This window comes from Thalassophryne amazonica, chromosome 15 (assembly GCF_902500255.1).
Source record: "Thalassophryne amazonica chromosome 15, fThaAma1.1, whole genome shotgun sequence".
Taxonomy (NCBI): Eukaryota; Metazoa; Chordata; class Actinopteri; order Batrachoidiformes; family Batrachoididae; genus Thalassophryne; species Thalassophryne amazonica.
In genome coordinates, this window is record NC_047117.1 from 16957601 (window position 1) to 16980887 (window position 23287).

General features: G+C 43.3%; 1 protein-coding gene across 1 annotated transcript; it reads right to left on the bottom strand.

Moving 5' to 3' along the window:
- Positions 1–3296: 3296 nt before the first annotated feature.
- fgg (fibrinogen gamma chain) lies at positions 3297–8878 on the bottom strand. Its single transcript, XM_034189124.1, has 9 exons — positions 8746–8878; positions 8608–8655; positions 8340–8526; positions 8161–8245; positions 7940–8070; positions 6356–6489; positions 4210–4394; positions 3780–4057; positions 3297–3640 (listed from the first exon to the last, which is right to left on the bottom strand). The coding sequence occupies exons 1-9, from the start codon at positions 8806–8808 to the stop codon at positions 3456–3458; spliced, it is 1296 nt and encodes a 431-aa protein (XP_034045015.1). The 5' UTR covers positions 8809–8878; the 3' UTR covers positions 3297–3455.
- Positions 8879–23287: the final 14409 nt, after the last annotated feature.

Consider the following 23287-nt stretch of genomic DNA (forward strand, 5'->3'; position numbering starts at 1 on the left):
CTGTAGACTGAAATGATCAACATTAAAATACAAAAAAGACTGAACATTTTTGTTTAATATGTAATCAATCTAGAATACATATAAAATGTTCACTTTCTGAAATATCTGACAAAAACTATTTATTGACAGAAAGACCACACGTATGTGCAAGTGCCAAACTTGCAATGAACACGGGTCAAGCTGGTGTAACATGTTTGAACTGCTGAGTAATATGGTGCCATAGTTCAACCAAATAACTCTGGTTAATGATTGTGATTTCTACCATCACACAATGTTCTTTGATAAGGCAAAACAAATGTAGCTATAAAGCTAAATTTACAGAAGCAAATCAAAGCTTCTGCTGGCTCCAAAACAGAGCACATTCCCGTAGGACTCCATGTTAAAATGTCTAACTTTAGAGCAGAAATAAACATGTTTACAACTTGGTACAAAAAACAGTTTTGGTCTCTATAGCTTCCTCCTCCATGACAACTGTATCTGTAAATTTAGGGGTGCGGTTTCTTAGCGGCTGAGCTGAGCGTCTCCGCCTCTCGTGCTGTCCAACCGTAACTCAGACACCACTGGATGCGGCTACTAGCTGTTGTGTCTGTTTGTTTGGAGCAAAAACATCTGGAATAATATGGCTTGTTGTGTGGTGAAGTGTCCTCACGGATCATCTAAGACATCTTTGTTGCAGTATTCGCATTGACTGAAATTCTTGACGGCTTTAATGTTGTATAGAATTGGTGTTAGCTCTTTTAGCAGCTGTTGGTAGCTTCTTCTGTTAGGTCCACTTAAACGGCTCCATTCACCAAAGTGAATCTTGAGGAGAACCACCGCAGCACCCAAAAATATGATTTAATAAACACCCGAACCCAGGTTAGGTGGTTCAGACTCAGAAAAAGGTGCGTATTCAGGCTTCTTTTGTCACGCACTGTGCCAACCCTCTATGCATTAATGAGTTCATCGTGCCACTGTTGTGTACATGGCAACACCCAGAACAGGTCTAAGGCTGACATCACACTGGCTCTATACAGCAGATACACTCACTGGCCACTTTATTAGCTACACCTTGCTACAAGTAGTACCAGGTTGGGCCTCCTTCTGCCTCCAGAACTGCCTTAATTCTTTGTGGCATAGATTCAACAAGGTGTTAGAAACATTCCTCAGAGATGTTGGTCCATATTGACATGATGGCTTCACACAGTTGCCCATTCAACCAGTCTGCCCATTCTCCTCTGACCTCAAACATCAACAAGGCATTTTCAACCACACAAATGTTGCTCACTGGATATCTTCTCTTTTAGGACCATTCTCTGTAAACCCTAGAGATGGTTGTGCATGAAAGTTCCAGTAGATCAGCAGTTCCTGAAATAGTCAGGCAAACCCATCTGGTACTAACAACCATGCCACTTTCAAAGGCACTTAAATCAACTTTCTTCCCCATTCTGATGCTCGGTTTGAATGTCAGCAAGTTGTCTTCAGCATGTGTAGATGCCTAAATGCACTGAGTTGCTGCCATGTGATTGGCTGATTAGCTATTCGTGTTAACGTTTCTCTGTAGGCTCTCAGTTGTCCAGGTGGTTTCTATAGTAGAGAAGCTTGAATCTTCGACTGGACTGGGTTGCTCGACGCGAGGACGTTTCGCTTGAAATCGCAGAAGCTTCCTCAGCTAAAATTCTTGCTCTGGTAGTCTGACTTCTGTCTGACCCTTGTCGATAAGAACGACAAGAACGTCCTCGCGTCAAGCAACCCAGTCCAGTTGAAGATTCAAGCTTCTCTACTATTTGTGTTAACAGCCAATTGAACAAGTGTACCTAATAAAGTGGCCGGTGAGTGTATGCAGTCTATGGTTGCAACCAGGTCACACCGGTCTTGCCCATGCTCCACCTCATTATCTGTTTGTGGGTTGATGGTGACAGCTGGAACTACCCCATTTGCTTCATGACACCGATGGGTGACATCATGGCGAGTTTGTCCAGTATACAATCTATGGTCTTAATGACTAACTTTATGATAATAAACTGGTTGTAATGAAAATCTCTCTTCATGACTCCTGTACTCAAGGACTTGTTTCGTGATGGTTTCAGTGAGACATATAAGACAACAATCTGGCATAAATTGCATCACTTTGTGGAACAGAACAGCGTCGAGATAAAGCGAGTGACGAATGAATCTCATTGAGCAGCACTTTTAGGTCAATTACTTTTTTTCATTTCATATCGGAATGTTGTCAAAGTGCCTCTGATGTTTTTACTCAAACACGACCACATTATTCAATTATTTCTTGAACAGTGATGGACTGCTTGTTGTTGCTGGCAAACATTGATTTTTAGTCAAACTCCAACCCTTTGGAAAGTTTTATTCAATTTTTTTAAAGGTTCTTAAGAACACTAATGAGTCATAGAGTTGTTCTGTTTTGGGTAAAGCACTGTTTATGCTTCTGTGTAATGTAGTGCCACTTTAAGGATGACACGGGTCAGGTGACCCCTGGTAATGACCCTCCTCTTGACCCGGACAGATGAGTGAATGATCTCCAGGGGTAAATACTTTTTCTCATAAATGATTAAGTGTTGGATAATTGTTTCCCTTAAATACACTCATAAATACAATTATCATTAAAGGATTGTATTTTGCGTGTTTACTCACTTTTGGTTAATGTTAAATTTACATATTCTGAATAACAGAAGGAATCAGGTCCAAGAGCTCTGGTCTTTAACATTCAATTTAATTTCAGTTCAATTCAGTTTATTTATATACTGCCAAATTACAACAATGCTCACATGACTAAGGTCTAACCTTATCAACCGCCGGCATTGTGGGATAGCTCGCTGGACTACTTTCGCCTGACCCAGCACTGAATTCGCTGACATGAGAAGATGCTGCTGGTTGGATGAGTGTGAGAATTGACTTATGATCATTTAGGCGTAAAAACACACGAGATATGCAAGTTCTTGTTCCAAATATACTCCTTATGTTTTTGTTACCCATGAAAATGTACTGTCATCACAAATACAGCATTGTTTGGGAACTACTTTTTGCGCAGGAATTCATCAAGTACATCGGCCGAGGGCGCGTACTAACACAGAATGTACAAAAATTGTATCGTTGTTTGGCCAAAACGACAGTTCCCACTCTTAGCTTGCCATAAGCTAAGCTAGTGGCGGGTGACAGTGGTAAGGAATTCTCCCTTTGATGATAATGAGGAAGAAACCTCAAGCAGACCGGACTCAGAGGGGTGACCTACTGCTTAGGCCATTCTAACATTCTAATTTAAGTTACAATGAGATTGGACAGTGAAGTAATGACACGTCACACTTGGTAAAGACATTTATTTTGTGGTCAAAATAACACTCAAGCATTATCTTCTTGAGGGTAAGATGATCACAATGCAGAAACATGTCAGACACAAAATTTCAATTTTTTTCCTTGGAGGAAGTTTCAGTGCTCGCAGATCACAAGCATGTCCGTCTACCTTATCTGTCTAGCCCTTTCAAATCTTTCACACCAGCCTGCTGACCAGTGCCTGTCGTGATGCGGGTGACTGGAATAAGCTTCATGGTTGTTTCCTTCAAGGAATACCAGCGGTTGTGCCACGTGACCCAAATAATGCCGTTGTCATAGCCATAGTCACCTGCGTCCTTTTTTGTGTACGTGCCACCTAGATGAAGACAGCATAACTGGCTCAGACAGTACCCCAACCAAACATAAAAAAACAGAAATGTCCTTGTGGGACATGAATGGGGAGCATTCGGCCTCCCTTAAGGAGCTCACAATCAGTCTTAGCCTTGTTTTCCTACCTTGGTAGTATTTGCCGTTCAAATGGGCAGCATGACATCTGTTCATCCACCAGCCAGAGCCGTCCTGCAGAGCACAGTTACCGTCATACTTGTCATTGTCTTTGTCGAATGTACTGAACTGCATGCCATTGTGAGATGTGAAGAATTTGTCACTGGGGTCATCTCCAAAGTCGAAGCCTTCAAAAGCATCTCCTGCATCGCCACCACTGTAGTAGGCATAGGTAAGGCGGTACATGTCGGACTCCGGTGACAATCTGAACATGGCGTAGTCAGCATACCTAACGAGAAAGATACAGAAGAACAAATGGATTTTAGAATCTGCTGAGTTGTTATAACTCAGGTGAGCTCATCAGTAGGGTCATGTTTGCCTGGTCTGTGAGTCCCCTTTCCTCAACTCTTACATAATTTGTTATCTTGTGAGTACACATACTTTTTGTTACCATCCCAGTCAACAAGATCTATCCTCAGAACTGTTGGAACAGTGGAACTGGTGGTCAGCAGGTGGATTTTTTCATTGCCGAGCCAGAACTCTGTGGTGTCGTCTGGCGAGAGATAACCAAAGCCCTCCTTGTATTGGATCCAGTCCTTTTTGAAATCCACACTTCCATCACGTCTCTATGGAGACACACACACACACACACACACACACACACACACACACACACACACACACACACACACACACACACACACACACACACACACACACACACACACACACACACACACACACACACACACACACACACACACACACACACACAAGTAATTACACTATGGATTGACAATGCATATAGCCTAGCAAAATGGGTGGGGCTGAGATACTGGTGATGTAGTGACGCTATTATGGTGTGTGTGACCAGGGGTGCCAAAAAGGGGAGAATAAGGAGAAGGATTCTAGGGGCCCATGATTGACAGGGGCCCAGATAGGCCCCAATACAATTATAATACTGACAAAATAATATGGAGGGTGGCCCAGTAAGATTTCTTTTCATGTGGCCCAAAATCCTTGGCGGCTCCCCTGTGTGTTACAGGCTGTTTTTAAAGAAAACACTGACTGTGGTTAACATTAACATATATGCTCATGAGTTGGCAGCTAGTACTACACAGTCACACTAGCTGCAGTTGATGCCAATGCTGGCATTAACCACAGTTAGTTAACTGCAGCTAGCATGAAAGTATGTACTAAATATCATGAACATGTATCTTGTTATCTTGTTCTTATCTTGTTAGCTTGCTGGCTACGGTTGGTTTATTAATGGCTAATTTAGCTCTTCTAACTATAACTAGCTTATTTTTGTTATTTACAGTTTTATTTTACATGGTGTAGATTTTTAATGATTCATCAGTTTATGTGTTCTTTAAAAGATAACATATAGTACCTAAGTTCTTAGGTTTCCATTTGATAGCATATAGATTATGCTTTTTATTTTCCTATAGTATGCTAGCAGATACTTTAGATAGACACCAATACACATTACATCATAGCTTCTGTTTCTATAATAAAATACCAGATTTATAGATTAGCCTACTAACTATAATTTAATTTTACTACTAGTCTACATACTAAAATACCTATACTACAGTCTTCTTCTATTTTAATATTTAGGTTTTAAAACCTACTCTTGTATATTATATAGTATCTTATTTATTGTATATGTTGTTTTCAGTTATATATATGATGTCTTATCTTTCTTATGTCTTATTATTTACTACTATATTATATATCCTTTTTTCTTGAGCTGCTTGGGTGGGTAGGTAGAGTTCCCATGGGATAAAAAAGCTTTTCAACCTACCATCCCTGGTTCTTAAGACCAGGCACCTAAGTGGCTCTACTCTACTCTTTTCTACTCTTCTATTTTACTCTTCCTTTTTAGATATTTAGATATACCTTAGTATACTAGCATAGTTCCACCTTAGAATTGGAATATAATATATAAGATATACCTACTGAATTTTCATGTGACAGCATACACTAAAACCGACTGCAATTAGCGTTTTCTTTAACATGACCCATAAGTATCAGATGCACCATGTCAAAGTAAGGTCTGGTATTAGTATTAGTATTAGTTAGTTAGTGCTACATAGTTACTGTAACTACTAGCTACAACTGATGTCACAACTAAAGCACATTACAGTGCAGCGCACTTAGCATGATTACATACGCTAGCACTAACTACCAAAAACGTGACAACATATGCTACTGCTGATTGCAGTTAGCATTTTCTTTAATAGGGCCCACAAGTAGCAAAATTCACCATATCAAGTTAACAGTGTTGGATAAACTGTAAACAGCTGTACACTCCAAATCCTGAAATGTAGTATTTCTCATAAAAGGTGAATCACCGGCTTGCTAATTAGCTTGATTACTATCTGATTTATGTAACGGAAATGGTTTTGTACTATCCTGTCTTATGACAACTGAATTAAACTATATCAATGTGCCTTCAGCAGAGCAGGTCTAATAAAATAAGATTACCTGATTTGGTTAACAAATATTTAGCCATAGCTGGCCCTGCGACAAAATAAAAATAAAATAAAAGGCAGAATGTTGAAATATTTAAAGGGACACAAACCCTCTGTATAACAGTGAAGCCACGTCCAAAACTATCAATCTCACAGTAGACGAGGAATGGTTCAACGGTCGGGTTTGGTTTCACATAGAAAAGACCACTTGTTCTGGCACCTTTGTTAGCAATATCCTGGCAGTCTGAAAAAAGAAAGAGACAATATTAAATAAATTTTTTTTTTAAATATTTCAATGAGTTCCAACCTGCTGGTGACCTCAATAAAACATCAGATCCCCCTATACTGTATGTCGGTGTTGGTCGTGTTTTACATTTATATTTAAACCATAATATCAGAGAGAGCCATTTCTAAAACACCATCATATATCAAGCTGCAGTCTCATACTGATATCACAAAAGTTGTGCTTGTCAAGAGAAATTGCTGAGCTTCCATCTGTCCATACAGCAAAACCTTCCATGTCTGAAAATTCTAGAACTGTAAAACTCTCAAAATCAAGATTTTTATACATTAATACTAAAATTAATACTAAAAATAATGCATTTCAGACATTTATTAATGCTTTTTTTTTTTTTTTTTTTTACTGTATTTTGGGTTTCATGTAGGAAATGTACAGAAGACCTGAAATGCTTAAATCACCTGCTAGATGGCGACAAAAGCTGCTCAAATGTCTGCCAAGGTCTTGACTGTTTATTCTTTTGAGCAGTTAACTTTTGGTGAAAATAAGATGGGCTGACTGCCAAAAATCAACTTACAATTATGTCCCTTGCCCATACGGGCAATTTAATTGTTTGTTTATTTGACTTAACTCAAAAGCAGATTGCACCCATTAGATCAGCAATGCATCTGTGTGAACACCGTGAGAAAATGATACAATATGATACAAGAGACGAGGCAAACTTTGCAAATGACACTTACGATTTGATATAATCTATCAAATAAGATTTTCAAAAGGTATGAGGATGAAGGAGGTGTGGCCAATCACCAGGTGTTTTAGGGGCTATACATGTGCTGATGGATGAATGTACTTGATTATGTGTGTATGTTTATATATATATTAATGCACATATCATGTGTATAAGTTAATTATGTTATTTACTTAAGGACAAGGGGTGGGAGTAAATAAGTTTTACTTCTTCTCACTCCTTTTCAAATATCCAATGATTGTGGTTTTCTTTATATTTTATATTATATTATATTGTTGTTATTTATTTTGTGCCTTGATATTCGAAATAAACATTTCAATCAATCAATTTAAAAAACAGCACAACAAATGAGAAATGACCAATACAGCTAGCTAATGGAAACATGTTGCGAGAGACTTTGTTTATATTTTGAGTGTCTTTATGATGTTGCCAAGTTGCGTGGAAATTAAATTTCTCACAACTTGTAACCTGCAGCTAGTTGCTTGAATGTCTCACTGTGCAAATCCAGCCTTAATCTTTGCAATAAATTGGGCAAAATAATGTAAGAGGAAACAGCACCACATGTTGACTCAACACTGATGCACCGTATCGATTAATCTCTAACCAAACACTGAACAAGGACACATGTTCAGATTGTGAAGCTGCTTGTGAAATGGGCCTGAACTAAGGGTCACATTTTATTTGTGTCTGTTGTTGTTTGTTTATTGCCTGCTCCTGTGGTCGGCTGGATCTCAACGGTGTCTTTGCAGGGTTCACTGCATGTCTGCTGCAGCTGAAGAGAGAGTTGTTTCAAGTCTGCCATTTCCCTCTCGTTTTGTGAAATTAGATTCTGGAGCTCGCTGGAGTGAAGTAAATGGAAACACACAAGCTGGAAAATAAGTACAAAACTCCAAAATGATGAATTGTTAACATTTGTATAACTAACTCACAACATCTGCTGCTCTTGTGCAATTATTGTCTTTTCAAATCGAAGGATGTCTTCCAGCATAGTTGCTGACTTTTTGTAGGTTTGTTCTGAAAAAGAAAATCACGTTCAGCTTCAGTGGTGGCTTTAATGTAGACGTTCATTGGCCGGATTTTAATGGATAAGCACCAAAATGTGTGATACCTGTCAGGGACGACTTTAGGGCCGAAGTTGTAGAGTCCTTCATATAGTCCACAGTTACTTCTGTGTCTTTGGTTTGGTTGGCAATATTTTCCAGTGCGTTGTGCATATACTCCAAATCCTGTGCAACACCTGGTACGTACTTCATCATGTAATCTGTCACTCCACAGGTAGTTGGGCAGTACGTTCCCTGCAAGTCAGATTAATCACTGGTAACGTCTGGACGGTAAAAAGACGTTTCACCTCACTGATTTTCCAACTGCGTACTTACAAAGCCGTCATTTGGGTAGCAGTCAGCATGGTTGTCCCCTCTGGTTTGCTGTGTACAAGAAAACAAAAATGTAAACAAATCTGTTTAGTTTTTCATTGCTCCATCAAGGTGCCCAATCTGTCATAATTACTGACTTACTCCAGATATGCAGGAGGAAAGTAAAAGAATCCCTGCTGCTGTTACGAGAAGAGATGGAGCCATGTTGCGTTGGCCACCGGCTGTGGTCTTGTGTGTTTTGGGAAATGATGAGCTCTTCAACTGTGAGGAATATTTATCCGAACAAGGTCCTCAGTTCAGTGTTTGATAAGGGGGATGATATGCAAACATCCCACACACTGACGGGACAACGGTCTGACTCAAATATCCAGCAGCAGTGGACAAGCAGAACTGAGCAATCGCTTGACTGTAAATTTGTCAGTAACTGGAATTGACGGGAGCAGAGTTACAAGCGCGTTATCCAAGAATCGTGGTAAAATCATTTGCGCTTGTACTATATACTTGTGTCGTACCTGAAATCTTCAGTGTTGCGTCACATTACTGAAATTTACACATTATACAGTTTAATGTTTTATTATTTTAGCTGCCTGTCATGGCAAAGAAAACACAAACCACATTTAGCATGTGTGGTTAGTATATGCAGTGAAAGATAATAACAGTAATAATAAATTTATACATCTTGACTAAAATACTTCAAATGAATCTGTCTAATTTCGGCAGTGTTCCATAACACTTGAGCATGATATTCAAAGGCTATACCCACCTGCCAAAATTTTATTTACCGTAAAAACACAAAATAATCCAGTGCCATGAAATCAAAGGCCTCATGCCGGCACATAAGGCTTGGCCAGTTCAGTCAGGTAAGCTGGTGCACAATCGTAGTAGAGAAGCTTGAATCTTCGACTGGACTGGGTTGCTTGACGCAAGGACGTTTCGCTTCAAAAGCTTCCTCAGCTAAAATTCTTGCTCTGGTGGTCTGACTTCTGTCTTGACTCTTGTAGAGAAGAATAACAGAAGCCACAGCAAGAATTGAGCAAGAATTTTAGCTGAGGAAGCTTCTGCGATTTGAAGCGAAACGTCCTCGCGTCTCTACTATGGAAACCACCTGGACAACTGAGAGCCTTCACAGAAACTGGTGCACAATCATTCAGTGTCTTAGAACTCAACAGCAAAGGCTTAAAATCTGTTCTTGCACCAACACCCACACAAGTAATATTATCAAATTTCCTTGATCGGGTCAAAATTCTAGCAGAAGAATTCTTAAACTATTTTGAGGTCACCCATAGAACACTACATTGCAGTAATCAATTTTAGAAGGCACCATTTTATGAAAAAAAGTTCTCAGCATCAGTCACAGAGTTGGTCTATTTAAAACAATGTGAGGCAAATGAAAAATAAATTAATACCATGCAGAATACTATGCAGAAAGAGAACAGCAGTGGACCTAGAACCAAACCCTGAGGTACCTCATATGTGTTGGTAGAGAATTCAGACACAATATTTTCATTAAAAAACCCTTGCAATCAATCAAACAGATTTCAACCATGTAAGCACTTTACCAGAAGTGCATCCATTGCCAGCAAAATATTATTCACTCTGTTAGCAAGCTCAGAGTTAGTGTAAACCATGATTTTTGTCATGCGTAGTTGGTAAGTCTCCTTACTTGGAATGTGGTCATTTCTGGGTAATTTTCCTCACCGAAAAATCTCCAGATGTACACACATTTTTCTGTTACCCGTTCAAAGTTGTTTTGCTGGCTCACCAAGTGCCTCTTTCGTCACACAGATTTAGAGGAGAGCCTGCTCAAGGCAGAGTTTCCATGCTTCACCACACACTTGCCATTTCTGAATGTTGGATTTAAGGGAACTCCAAAGAAAATGGGACAATCCCCCACTTCTAGAGCTTTTACTTGCTGATTTGTTGGAGAAATGAGAAAACAGCACACAGATAGCTGTGAAACAGCTCCAAAATAAGAGACTACTTACAAAACTTGCTGCTGTTCTGACACTGTTGTGGGAGTTTTTGAGGACACCAGTTAGTATCTAGTTTTACAGTATTTACACAGAAAATACATAAAAAGGCCTGTATAGTCCGAACACATACACTATAAAGTAATTTTTTAATTTTAAGGAGCGGTCAGTAAGTTTGATTTTTAGTTGTGGTCAGCGATTATGAAGTGTATCTGAGACAAACACTGGAGTCATTCAAAGACACACACACACACACACACACACACACACACACACACACACACACACACACACACACACACACACACACACACACACACACACACACAGTGGCATTACAAAATATCCCCGTTAATGCTTAACCTTGGTGTACTGTGAAAAGCTCCAAGCAAACACAAAGTGTTATAATCAAAAACGTGCCATTCTTAAAAGTCAGGTTCAGGTCATCATATTTCATCTGGAGTTCCACATGAAAATGAAGAATGTCTTTGCTCAAAGAATGTGACCTACTTTCTCTGAGGTCAAAGGTCAAGGTCAGGTAAGAGGAAAGCATTTGTCCAACACAATATGTGAACTGACAGTTACAGACACTAAACTGAAGGGACGTGTGTGCTGCAGTTCCCAGCTTGTGACCTTTGATTCTTCTTCTTCATTTTCTCTTTCAGCTGTTCCCATTAGGGGTCGCCACAGCAGATCAATTGTTTCCATCTCACCCTGTCCTCTGTATCTTCCTCTGTCACATCAACCACCTGCATGTCCTCCCTCAGCACATCCATAAACCTCCTCTTTGGCCTCCCTCTTCTCCTCCTGCCTGGTGGCTCCATCCTCAGCATCCTTCTCCCTATATACCCTGGTCCCTCCTCTGCACATGTCCAAACCATCTCAATGTCGCCTCTCTTCCTTTGTCTCCAAACCGTCTCACCTGAGCTGTCCCTCTGATATGTTCATTCCTAATCTTGTCCATTCTTGTTACTCCCAAAGAGAATCTCAACATCTTCAGCTCAGCCACCTCCAGCTCTGCCTCCTGTCTTTTTCTTTTGCCACCGTCTCTAAACCGTACAACATAGCTGGTCTCACTACTGTTTTGTAAACTTTCCCCTTCACTCTTGCCGATATTCTTCGGTCACAAATCACTCCTGCCACCTTTCTCCACCCACTCCACCCTGCCTGCACTCTCTTCTTCACCTCTCTACCACACTCTCCATGATTTTGAACAGTTGACCCCAAATATTTAAACTCATCTACTTTCACCACTTCTACTCCTTGTAACTGCATTATTCCACTGGGCTCCCTCTCATTCACACACATGTACTCAGTCTTGCTTCTACTGATTTTCATTCCCCTTCTCTCCAAAGCATATCTCCACCTCTCCAGACTAGACTCAACTTGCTCTCTACTCTCACTACAGATCACAATGTCATCTGCAAACATCATAGTCCATGGGGACTCCTGTCTGATCTCATCCGTCAACCTGTCCATCATCACTGCAAACAAGAAAGGACTCAGAGCTGATCCTTGGTGTAATCCCACCTCCACCTTGAATGAGTCTGTCATTCCAACTGAGCATCTCACCGCTGTCACACTATTCTTGTACATGTCCTGCACTACTCTAACATACATCTCTGCCACTCCAGACTTCCTCATACAATACCACAGCTCTTGTCTTGGCACCCTGTCATAGCTTTTTCTAAGTCCACAAACACACAATGTAACTCTTTCTGGCCTTCGCTGTACTTCTCCAACAGTATTCTCAGAGCAAACATTGCATCTGTAGTGCTCTTTCTAGGCATGAAACCATATTGCTGCTCACAGATCTTCCACCTGTTTTCTAAGCCTAGCTTCTACTACTCTTTCCCATAACTTCATGCTGTGGCTGATCAACTTTATGCCTCTGTAGTTACTGCAGCTCTGCACATCACCCTTGTTCTTGAAAATAGGAACCAGCACACTTTGTCTCCACTCCTCAGGCATCCTCTCACTTTCCAAGATTTTATTAAACAATCTGGTTAGAAACTCTACTGCCATCTCTCCTAGACATTTCCATGCCTCCACTGGAATGTCATCTGGACCAACTGCCTTTCCACTCTTCATCCTCTTCATAGCATCCCTCACTTCTTCCTTACTAATCTCTTGTACTTCCTGATTTACTCTCACCACATCATCCAGCCTTTTCTCTCGCTCATTTTCTTCATTTATCAGCTCTTCAAAATATTCCCTCCACCTTCTCAGCACACACTCCTCACTTGTCAGCACATTACCATGTGCATCTTTTACCACCCTAACCTGCTGCACATCCTCTCCAGCTCTGTCCATTTGTCTGGCCAATCGGTACAAGTCCTTTTCCTCCTTCCTTACTGTTCAACTTCTTGTACAGCTCGCAATATGCCTTTCCTTTGCTTTTGCCACTTCTCTTTTCGCCTTACGCCGCATCTCCTTGTACTCCTGTCTACTTTCTTCATCTTTTCAACTATCCCAAACTTTTTCACCACCTCTTTTCCTTATACTTTCCTGGACCTCTTCATTCCACCTCCAAGTCTCCTTGTCTTCCTTCCACTGTCCAGATGTCATACCCAGTACTGCCCTAGCTGTCTCCCTCACCACATCTGCAGTACTTTTCCAGTTGTCCAAAATTGCTTCCCCTGCAACCAGTGCTTCTCTCACCTGCTCGCTAAATTTCATCTCCTATAATCAATCAATCAATCAATCAACTTTTTTCTTATATAGCGCCAAATCACAACAAACAGTTGCCCCAAGGCGCTCCATATTGTAAGGCAAGGCCATACAATAATTATGAAAAACCCCAACGGTCAAAACGACCCCCTATGAGCAAGCACTTGGCCACAGTGGGAAGGAAAAAACTCCCTTTAACAGGAAGAAACCTCCAGCAGAACCAGGCTCAGGGAGGGGCAGTCTTCTGCTGAGACTGGTTGGGGCTGAGGGAAAGAACCAGGAAAAAGACATGCCGAGAAGGGGGGCAGAGATCGATCACTAATGATTAAATGCAGAGTGATGCATACGGAGCAAAAAGAGAAAGAAACAGTGCGTCATGGGAACCCCCCCACAGTCTACGTCTAAAGCAACATAACCAAGGGATGGTCCAGGGTCACCCGATCCAGCCCTAACTATAAGCCTTAGCGAAAAGGAAAGTTTTAAGCCTAATCTTAAAAGTAGAGAGGGTATCTGTCTCCCTGATCTGAATTGGGAGCTGGTTCCACAGGAGAGGAGCCTGAAAGCTGAAGGCTCTGCCTCCCATTCTACTCTTACAAACCCTAGGAACTACAAGTAAGCCCGCAGTCTGAGAGCGAAGCGCTCTAATGGGGTAATATGGTACTACGAGGTCCCTAAGATAAGATGGGACCTGATTATTCAAAACCTTATAAGTAAGAAGAAGAATTTTAAATTCTATTCTAGAATTAACAGGAAGCCAATGAAGAGAGGCCAACACGGGTGAGATATGCTCTCTCCTGCTAGTCCCCGTCAGTACTCTAGCTGCAGCATTCTGAACCAACTGAAGGCTTTTTAGGGAACTTTTAGGACAACCTGATAATAATGAATTACAATAGTCCAGCCTAGAGGAAATAAATGCATGAATTAGTTTTTCAGCATCACTCTGAGACAAGACCTTTCTGATTTTAGAGATATTGCGTAAATGCAAAAAGGCAGTCCTACATATTTGTTTAATATGCGCTTTGAATGACATATCCTGATCAAAAATGACTCCAAGATTTCTCACAGTATTACTAGAGATCAGGGAAATGCCATCCAGAGCAACGATCTGGTTAGACACCATGCTTCTAAGATTTGTGGGGCCAAGTACAATAACTTCAGTTTTATCTGAGTTTAAAAGCAGGAAATTTGAGGTCATCCATGTCTTTATGTCTGTAAGACAATCCTGCAGTTTAGCCAATTGGTGTGTATCCTCTGGCTTCATGGATAGATAAAGCTGGGTATCATCTGCGTAACAATGAAAATTTAAGCAATACCGTCTAATAATACTGCCTAAGGGAAGCATGTATAAAGTGAATAAAATTGGTCCTAGCACAGAACCTTGTGGAACTCCATAATTAACTTTAGTCTGTGAAGAAGATTCCCCATTTACATGAACAAACTGTAATCTATTAGACAAATATGATTCAAACCACCGCAGCGCAGTGCCTTTAATACCTATGACATGCTCTAATCTCTGTAATAAAATTTTATGGTCAACAGTATCAAAAGCAGCACTGAGGTCCAACAAAGAATGTAGTCCACCTGTGTGCACCTTCCTCCACTCTTATGTTACCCTGTGCTCCTCCCTTGTCTTAAAGTAGGTATTCACCACAGCCATTTCCACCCTTTTTGCAAAATCAACTACCATCTGTCCTTCCCCATTTCTATCCTTGATACCATATCTACCCATTACTTCCTCATCACCTCTGTTCCCTTCACCAACATGCCCACTGAAGTCCGCTCCTATCACCACTCTTTCATGCTTGGGCACACTCTCCACCACCTCATCTAACACACCCCAGAAAACTTCTTTCTCCATCTCACAACCTACCTGTGGGGCATATGCACTGATGATATTTATCATCACCCCTTCAATTTCCAACTTCACACTCATCACCCTGTCAGACACTCGCTTAACCTCCAACACACTTTTAACATACTCTTCCTTTAAAATGACCCCAACACCATTTCTCTTCCTGTCCTCACCATGGTACAACAACTTGTACCCACCGCCGATGCTCCTGTTCTTACTTCCCTTCCACTTGGTCTCTTGCACACACAATATGTCTACCTTTCTCCTCTCCATCATATCAGCCAGCTCTCTCCCTTTACCAGTCATACTACCAACATTCAAAGTCCCTACTCTCATTTCCACCCTTCTAGTTTTCTTCTTCTCCCGCTGTTCGTGGCAACGTTTTCCTCCTCTTCTTCGTCGTCTTCGCCCAGCAGTAGCCCAATTTCCACCGGCACCCTGTTGGGCAACAGCACCGGTGGCGGACACTGTTAACCCGGGCCGCGACCGATCCGGTATGGAAATTCGATTCTTAGTCTGCATAGTTGGGTTGGCTTGTTTTACGCCGGATGCCCTTCCTGACGCAATCCTCCTCATTTATCCAGGCTTGGGACCGGCACTCAGAATGTACTGGCTGCACACCCCATGTGGCTGAGTTAGCTTGTGACCTTTGATACTGACTTTAAAATTAAGTGGATTTTTATCCTTGTGTTTTTCTTTTCTTTTTCTCTTTTCCCCCTGAAAACAGTTCAGCCTTTACCTGAGCCACAAGGCCAAATGTAATCAGAGCATCCAACAGAATGTCAACTGCAGTGGTTCACTGAGGTCACCATTGAGGTCATGTTGTGAAAAGCTATTCATTCCATTATACATTTGCTCACAGTTAAGCTCCGCCCTCCCACAGTAAGCTGTTCATGAACCAGCAGGTTACAACTTTGAAATATTTTCTGTCTTGTAGGTTTGAGTCTTAAATCCACTCGCTGATATTTTCTTTAATAATCTAAAAAAAAGTATCATGGACATTTTTAAGGAGTTTTTTAGTCACACATGAAGGACATAAACAAACAAACAAAAACACTTGTATGGACACACATAGGTCCACGCTGTACTGGCTCCAAACTGTCAGAATTACAGTTATGACCTTCACTTTGACTATTCAAGGTCATGCAAGGGCAAAGGTCACATGATCAACAAAATTATGACATATGGCTTCATATTAGTGTTTAACAGCAGCTGTAGGTTCTTTATGCTTCGTCTTTAAGCAGCTCCTCAAAACAGCCATATATCAAAATATCAGCCAAATATCCACTATTTATCGTGGGTTTTGGGGAGAAACACACACACAAATCCAATCACATCCACAGAAACCAACAAGAGCGATCAAAGATTTCTGACATCTGCCAATTTGGATCCAGATCTCCTCGAAAAATTTAATGGAGTCTTCCATGGCCTAATATCTATCTGTGGTGCAAATTTGTCAAAATCTGTGTGGTAGTTTTGACTTAATCCTGCTAACAGTCAGACAGACAGACAAATAAATAAATAAACACAAATACACTCAACAAAAATATAAATGCAACACTTTTGGTTTTGCTCCCATTTTGTATGTGATGAACTCAAAGATCTAAAACTTTTTCCACATACACAATATCACCATTTCCCTCAAATATTGTTCACAAACCAGTCTAAATCTGTGATAGTGAGCACTTCTCCTTTGCTGAGATAATCCATCCCACCTCACAGGTGTGCCATATCAAGATGCTGATTAGACACCATGATTAGTGCACAGGTGTGCCTTAGACTGCCCACAATAAAAGGCCACTCTGAAAGGTGCAGTTTTATCACACAGCACAATGCCACAGATGTCGCAAGATTTGAGGGAGCGTGCAATTGGCATGCTGACAGCAGGAATGTCAACCAGAGCTGTTGCTCGTGTATTGAATGTTCATTTCTCTACCATAAGTCGTCTCCAAAGGCATTTCAGAGAATTTGGCAGTACATCCACCAGCCTCACAACCGCAGACCACGTGTAACCACACCAGCCCAGGACCTCCACATCCAGCATGTTCACCTCCAAGATCGTCTGAGACCAGCCACTCGGACAGCTGCTGAAACAATTGGTTTGCATAACCAAAGAATTTCTGCACAAACTGTCAGAAACCGTCTCAGGGAAGCTCATCTGCATGCTCGTCGTCCTCACCGGGGTCTCGACCTGACTCCAGTTCGTCGTCGTAACCGACTTGAGTGGACAAATGCTCACATTCGCTGGCGTTTGGCACATTGGAGAGGTGTTCTCTTCACAGATGAATCACCGGTTCACACTGTTCAGGCCAGATGGCAGACAGTGTGTGTGGCGTCGTGTGGGTGAGCGGTTTTCTGATGTCAATGTTGTGGATCGAGTGGCCCATGGTGGCTGTGGGGTTATGGTATGGGCAGGCGTCTGTTATGGACGAAGAACACAGGTGCATTTTATTGATGGCATTTTGAATGCACAGAGATACCGTGACAAGATCCTGAGGCCCATTGTTGTGCCATACATCCAAGAACATCACCTCATGTTGCAGCAGGATAATGCACGGCCCCATGTTGCAAGGATCTGTACACAATTCTTGGAAGCTGAAAATGTCCCAGTTCTTGCATGGCTGGCATACTCACTGGACATGTCACCCATTGAGCATGTTTGGGATGCTCTGGGACCGGCGTATACGACAGCGGGTACCAGTTCCTGCCAATATCCAGCAACTTCGCACAGCCATTGAAGAGGAGTGGACCAACATTCCACAGGCCACAATTGACAACCTGATCAACTCTATGCGAAGGAGATGTGTTGCACTGCATGAGGCAAATGGTGGTCATACCAGATACTGACTGGTATCCCCCCCCAATAAAACAAAACTGCACCTTTCAGAGTGGCCTTTTATTGTGGGCAGTCTAAGGCACACCTGTGCACTAATCATGGTGTCTAATCAGCATCTTGGTATGGCACACCTGTGAGGTGGGATGGATTATCTCAGCAAAGGAGAAGTGCTCACTGTAACAGATTTGCACTGGTTTGTGAACAGTATTTGAGGGAAATAGTGATATTGTGTATGTGGAAAAAGTTTTAGATCTTTGAGTTCATCTCATACAAAATGGGAGCAAAACCAAAAGTGTTGCGTTTATATTTTTGTTGAGTGTACATCATTGGCAGATGCAATAATTCCTTCAGAGTTGTTGTGTGTGTCTTGGTGGCTTCCCTCACTTGTGTCCTTTCTTGCAAGGTCACTGCCTCCTCCAGACAGACTTGCTGTGCAGTACCATACTGTTGGTGTTTCTTAATAACTGATGCAAATGAAGTCCTAGACATATTCAGTTACTGGGAAAATGTTCATGTATGCATCATCTGACTTGTCAAACGAAAACCGCCTTTAACAGTCACAATTTGTACAACCAAATTTACTTGTTACTAAACTTGTGCAATTGCTTATAGCCTTTAAAAAAGGAGGTTCTCTGTATAAAATTGGCTCTAATTATTAAAGGGATCATGTGCTCTTTTTTTGTTTATTAAGCCCCTTAAATTAAATGAAAAAGTCAAGCGAGAAAACAAGAAGAGTCACTGTCCAAATACTTATGGACCTGACTGTAAAATTTGACACTCGGGAGGATCATGGTGCTGTTGAAAACTGAGGTGTAATCTCTTCTACTGTGGAGTAAAAATGATTTGACTATTTCAAAGCAAAGTACTGAGGAACACTGGCAGTTCATTTTAAACGATAAACTCGTTCTGTCGCTCAGTAGAAAGTGTCTGTGGGGGCCGAGGAGCTTTTATCAGTGGATATTGTCTTCGGGGTGCGCACGGCAAACTGACTTTTTATGACATCAAATCAAAAAGCTTGATAAAGTTTCACCTGCCAGCCGCTTGTTGACATCAGATGACAAATTCAACCTCAATCGCCGCTGTGTGAAGTAGTTTTATGATGGGGAAGAACAGGCCCGTGGGGTATATAAAGTCCTGCTGACCTGAGCATGAACTCGCCGCCTCGTGGACCTAAACAGTGCTGAACCTTTGCTGAACTCTTCTCTTTGTGGAGAAACACCCGATGGAAAGTGTCTGTCTTTCTCTGGAGGCACAGTCGCTCCCTCTGAATGACGCGTCCTGGATCTCAGGATGTACTTTGGGCTTTTGTTGTACTTGATGTATACGTAACTAATGCCAAACTGATGTTCTCACAGTGAGGGTACTTTGTGGGTGTTTTTTTTAATGCCACCACATCTCTCAAAGATTCACATCCGGCTCAACGGACTCATCATCAGTAGTTTCAACCCATAATCCTGCTAAACACAACGCACCAGTTGAGGTAAAAATGTTTTTAATGGCTGACACGTGAAGTCAACACAGTTCCCAGGTGGTCTGAGCAGGGAGAAAATTTAAAGAGCCGTGTTTTGGTTCCCTGTTTTGGGCCATTGACTACGGTGTAAATCTCCCACAGTCAGGGGGCAAAGGTTTGCTGTTAATGCCACCTCCGGGTTCAGCTGACGGTCACAGCCGGTAAGTTGACTCAGCTGAACCTGCGGCTTATTGTAGGTGCTTGATTTGATAAAGACTTTCAAACAAGAGGGTACTCAGAAAGTGCAAACCTCCACCAAAGTCCAGCAATCCTCTGTTGGTGATCCTTCAGAGAGTCAAACTACAAGTAGGGGGTGCTGTTTCACCAGAGAACTAATAACATAGATATCAATGGGAGGCATTCGATACATATATAAAAATGATTTGTTATTATTCTGGATTTGTAGCTACTTTGAAACTGAAATTAACTCTTCCTTGACCAAGCTCTACCTCTGCAATGAATTTCATTGACATATGCTCATGTCTTTTTGACATGCAAATCATACGGTAATCAATGGCACTCTTTCTATGAATTTTAAGTGAAATTAATTCTGGATCTACAAGTGGTTCAAAATGTAATCAGTTCCTACTTGTCGAAATGCCTCCTTGACCGAATACTAATTAAGGCCATGAAGAGACATTCACTGACATCTCTTCATGTGTTTTTGAGATACATATAAAAACCAAACATGCACAAAAAAAAAAAACAGATCAGATGTGATCCACATTTTGAAGTGTCAGGGACAGAGAAGAGATGCTGCATGGACTTTTAAACAGTCAAGTTCATTATATATATATATATATATATATATATATATATATATATATATACATACATATATATATATATATATATAATGAATGTTATGGGGAGCAATGGTAACAAACATTTTATGAAATATTCTTTCTATTGCATGAATGAAACAAGAGCAATCAGAGATTTCTGACGAGTACTCAAAATAAAGATATGTGATTCACATCGCGACCCAGATTGTACCTGAAATCCCAATCCAGAATCCAGATCCGAATCACCTCCAAAATTCAATGGAGTCTTCCATGCCCTAATATCTATCTGTGGTGCAAATCTGGTTAGAATCCGTGACCTAGTTATGATGTAATTGTTGGGAAAGTGTAGTGACACGGACCCACAACAGGGGGCGTAAATGAACGGACAATAGAAGGAGTTAAATTAGAACACTTTACTGTTGTGAATGCCACAACCAAACACAGCAGATTACAGAATGTATACAAGTCAATCAATAAAGGCGTCGTGTGGGCAGGCTCGACGATAGGAGACGCCCGTCTGGAGACGAACCGGAACCACACGATTTCCACCGCCACCGAACCCGAGGGATACTGGAGCCGCCAAGTCCCGAAGTCCCCAGGTGGCCACCGTCCCGGCGTGTCGGATCTGGTACTGCTGGCGGAAAACAAAAACAGTCAAGTGTGGGTGTGTATACACCCAGTAACAATTATGGTGGGAATTCCACCTCCACCTCTCACACAATATATTGCAGAGTACCGCAGTGATTCCTCAGGGGAAAAAAGTGCCGTCCAGCACTCTCTCAGCTTCCACCGACAGAGGTACCGGTACTCCTGCAAACACTCACAATATACAAATTATATTGTACCACACAAACGGCTGAGGATATTACCTCTCAATGAAGTTGATATCTCGGCGATGTGGTGGAGGTGTCTTCCTACTTTTATTCCTGGTGTAATGTAGATGATCAGTGACAGCTGTCATGGTTGATGGGTGACAGCTGTCACCTCGGCAGTTCCTGGAGGCGGCAGCGCCCTCTCGTGCCTGAAGCCCGCACTTCAGGCAGGGCGCCCTCTGGTGGTGGGCCAGCAGTACCTCCTCTTCTGGCGGCCCATACAACAGGACCCCCCTCAACGGGCGCCTCCTGGTGCCCGACCAGGCTTGTTCGGGTGGCGACGGTAGAAATCGGCCAGGAGAGCCGGGTCCAGGATGAAGCTCCTCTTCACCCAGGAGCGTTCTTCGGGTCCATACCCTTCCCAGTCCACCAAATACTGAAAGCCCCGGCCCATTCGACGGACGTCCAAGAGCCGGCGTACTGTCCAAGCCGGCTCCCCGTCGATAATACGGGCAGGAGGCGGCGCCGGACCGGGTGTACAGAGGGGTGAGGTGTGATGTGGTTTTATCCTGGAGACATGGAAGACCGGATGGATCCGCAGTGAGGCCGGGAGTCGGAGCCTCACTGCGGTAGGACTGAGGACCTTAAGGACGGTGAATGGTCCGATGTAGCGGTCTTTCAACTTTGGCGACTCGACCTGGAGTGGTATGTCCTTGGTTGATAGCCATACCTCCTGCCCGGGCTGGTATGCGGGGGCCGGGGACCGTCGACGGTCTGCATGGGCTTTTGCCCTCGTCCGGGCCCTCAACAAGGCCGAACGGGCAGTGCGCCACACCCGACGGCATCTCGGCAGGTGGGCCTGGACCGAGGGCACACCGACCTCTCCCTCCACCAAAGGAAACAAAGGGGGTTGGTACCCCAGACACACCTCAAATGGGGAGAGGCCGGTGGCAGAGGACACTTGGCTGTTATGAGCGTACTCGATCCAGGCCAGATGTTCACTCCAAGCCGTCGGGTGTGTGGAGGTAGTACAACGAAGGGCTTGCTCCAACTCTTGATTGGCCCGTTCGGCCTGTCCGTTAGTCTGAGGGTGATACCCAGACGAGAGGCTCATGGTGGCCCCCAGTTCCCGGCAGAAACTCCTCCACACCTGCGAGGAGAACTGGGGGCCGCGATCTGAAACGATGTCTGTAGGTATCCCATGCAGCCGGACGACATGGTGGACCAGGAGATCCGCTGTCTCCTGGGCCGACGGGAGCTTCGGGAGGGCCACGAAGTGGGCCGCCTTGGAGAATTGGTCCACTATCGTGAGAATGGTGGTGTGCCCCCGGGACGGCAGGAGGCCCGTGACAAATCCAGACCGATGTGGGACCAGGGGCGATGAGGCACAGGAAGTGGCTGTAGGAGTCCCTGTGCCTTCTGGTGGTCCGCCTTGCCCCTGGCGCAGGTGGTGCAGGCCTGGATGTAAGCCCGGACGTCAGTCTCCAGGGACGCCCACCAGAAGCGCTGCCGGACCACTGCCACGGTCCTACGCACCCCTGGGTGGCAGGAGAGCTTGGACCCGTGACAGAAGTCCAGGACGGCAGCTCTGGCCTCTGGTGGGACGTACAGTTTGTTTTTCTGTCCTGTTCCGGGATCCGGGCTCCGTGCCAGGGCCTCCCGGACGGTCTTCTCCACGTCCCAGGTTAGGGTAGCCACGATAGTGGACTCCGGTAAGATGGGTTCCGGTGGATCCGACAGCTCGGTCTGACTTCCTGTCCGTGCACACCGGGACAGGGGCATCTGATCTCTGGTTTTTGGTCCGGGGCGGTAGGTGATCCGGAAGTCAAAACGGCGAAAACAGTGACCAGCGGGCTTGCCTGGGTTCAGGTCGCTTGGCGGTCCTGATATACTCCAGGTTCCGGTGGTCAGTAAAAACCGTGAAAGGCACTGACGCTCCCTCCAGCAGGTGTCTCCACTCCTCAAGAGCCTCTTTCACCGCAAGGAGCTCTCGATTGCCCACGTCATAGTTCCGCTCTGCTGGGGTCAACCTGCGGGAGAAATAGGCACACGGGTGAAGAACCTTATCGGTCTCTCCGCTCTGGGATAGCACGGCTCCTATCCCTGAGTCAGAGGCGTCCACTTCAACCACAAACTGGCGACTAGGATCGGGCTGCACCAAGACAGGTGCAGTCGAGAAGCGCTGTTTCAACTCCCTGAACGCGGCATCGCACCGATCCGACCAGGTGAAGGGAACTTTTGGTGAGGT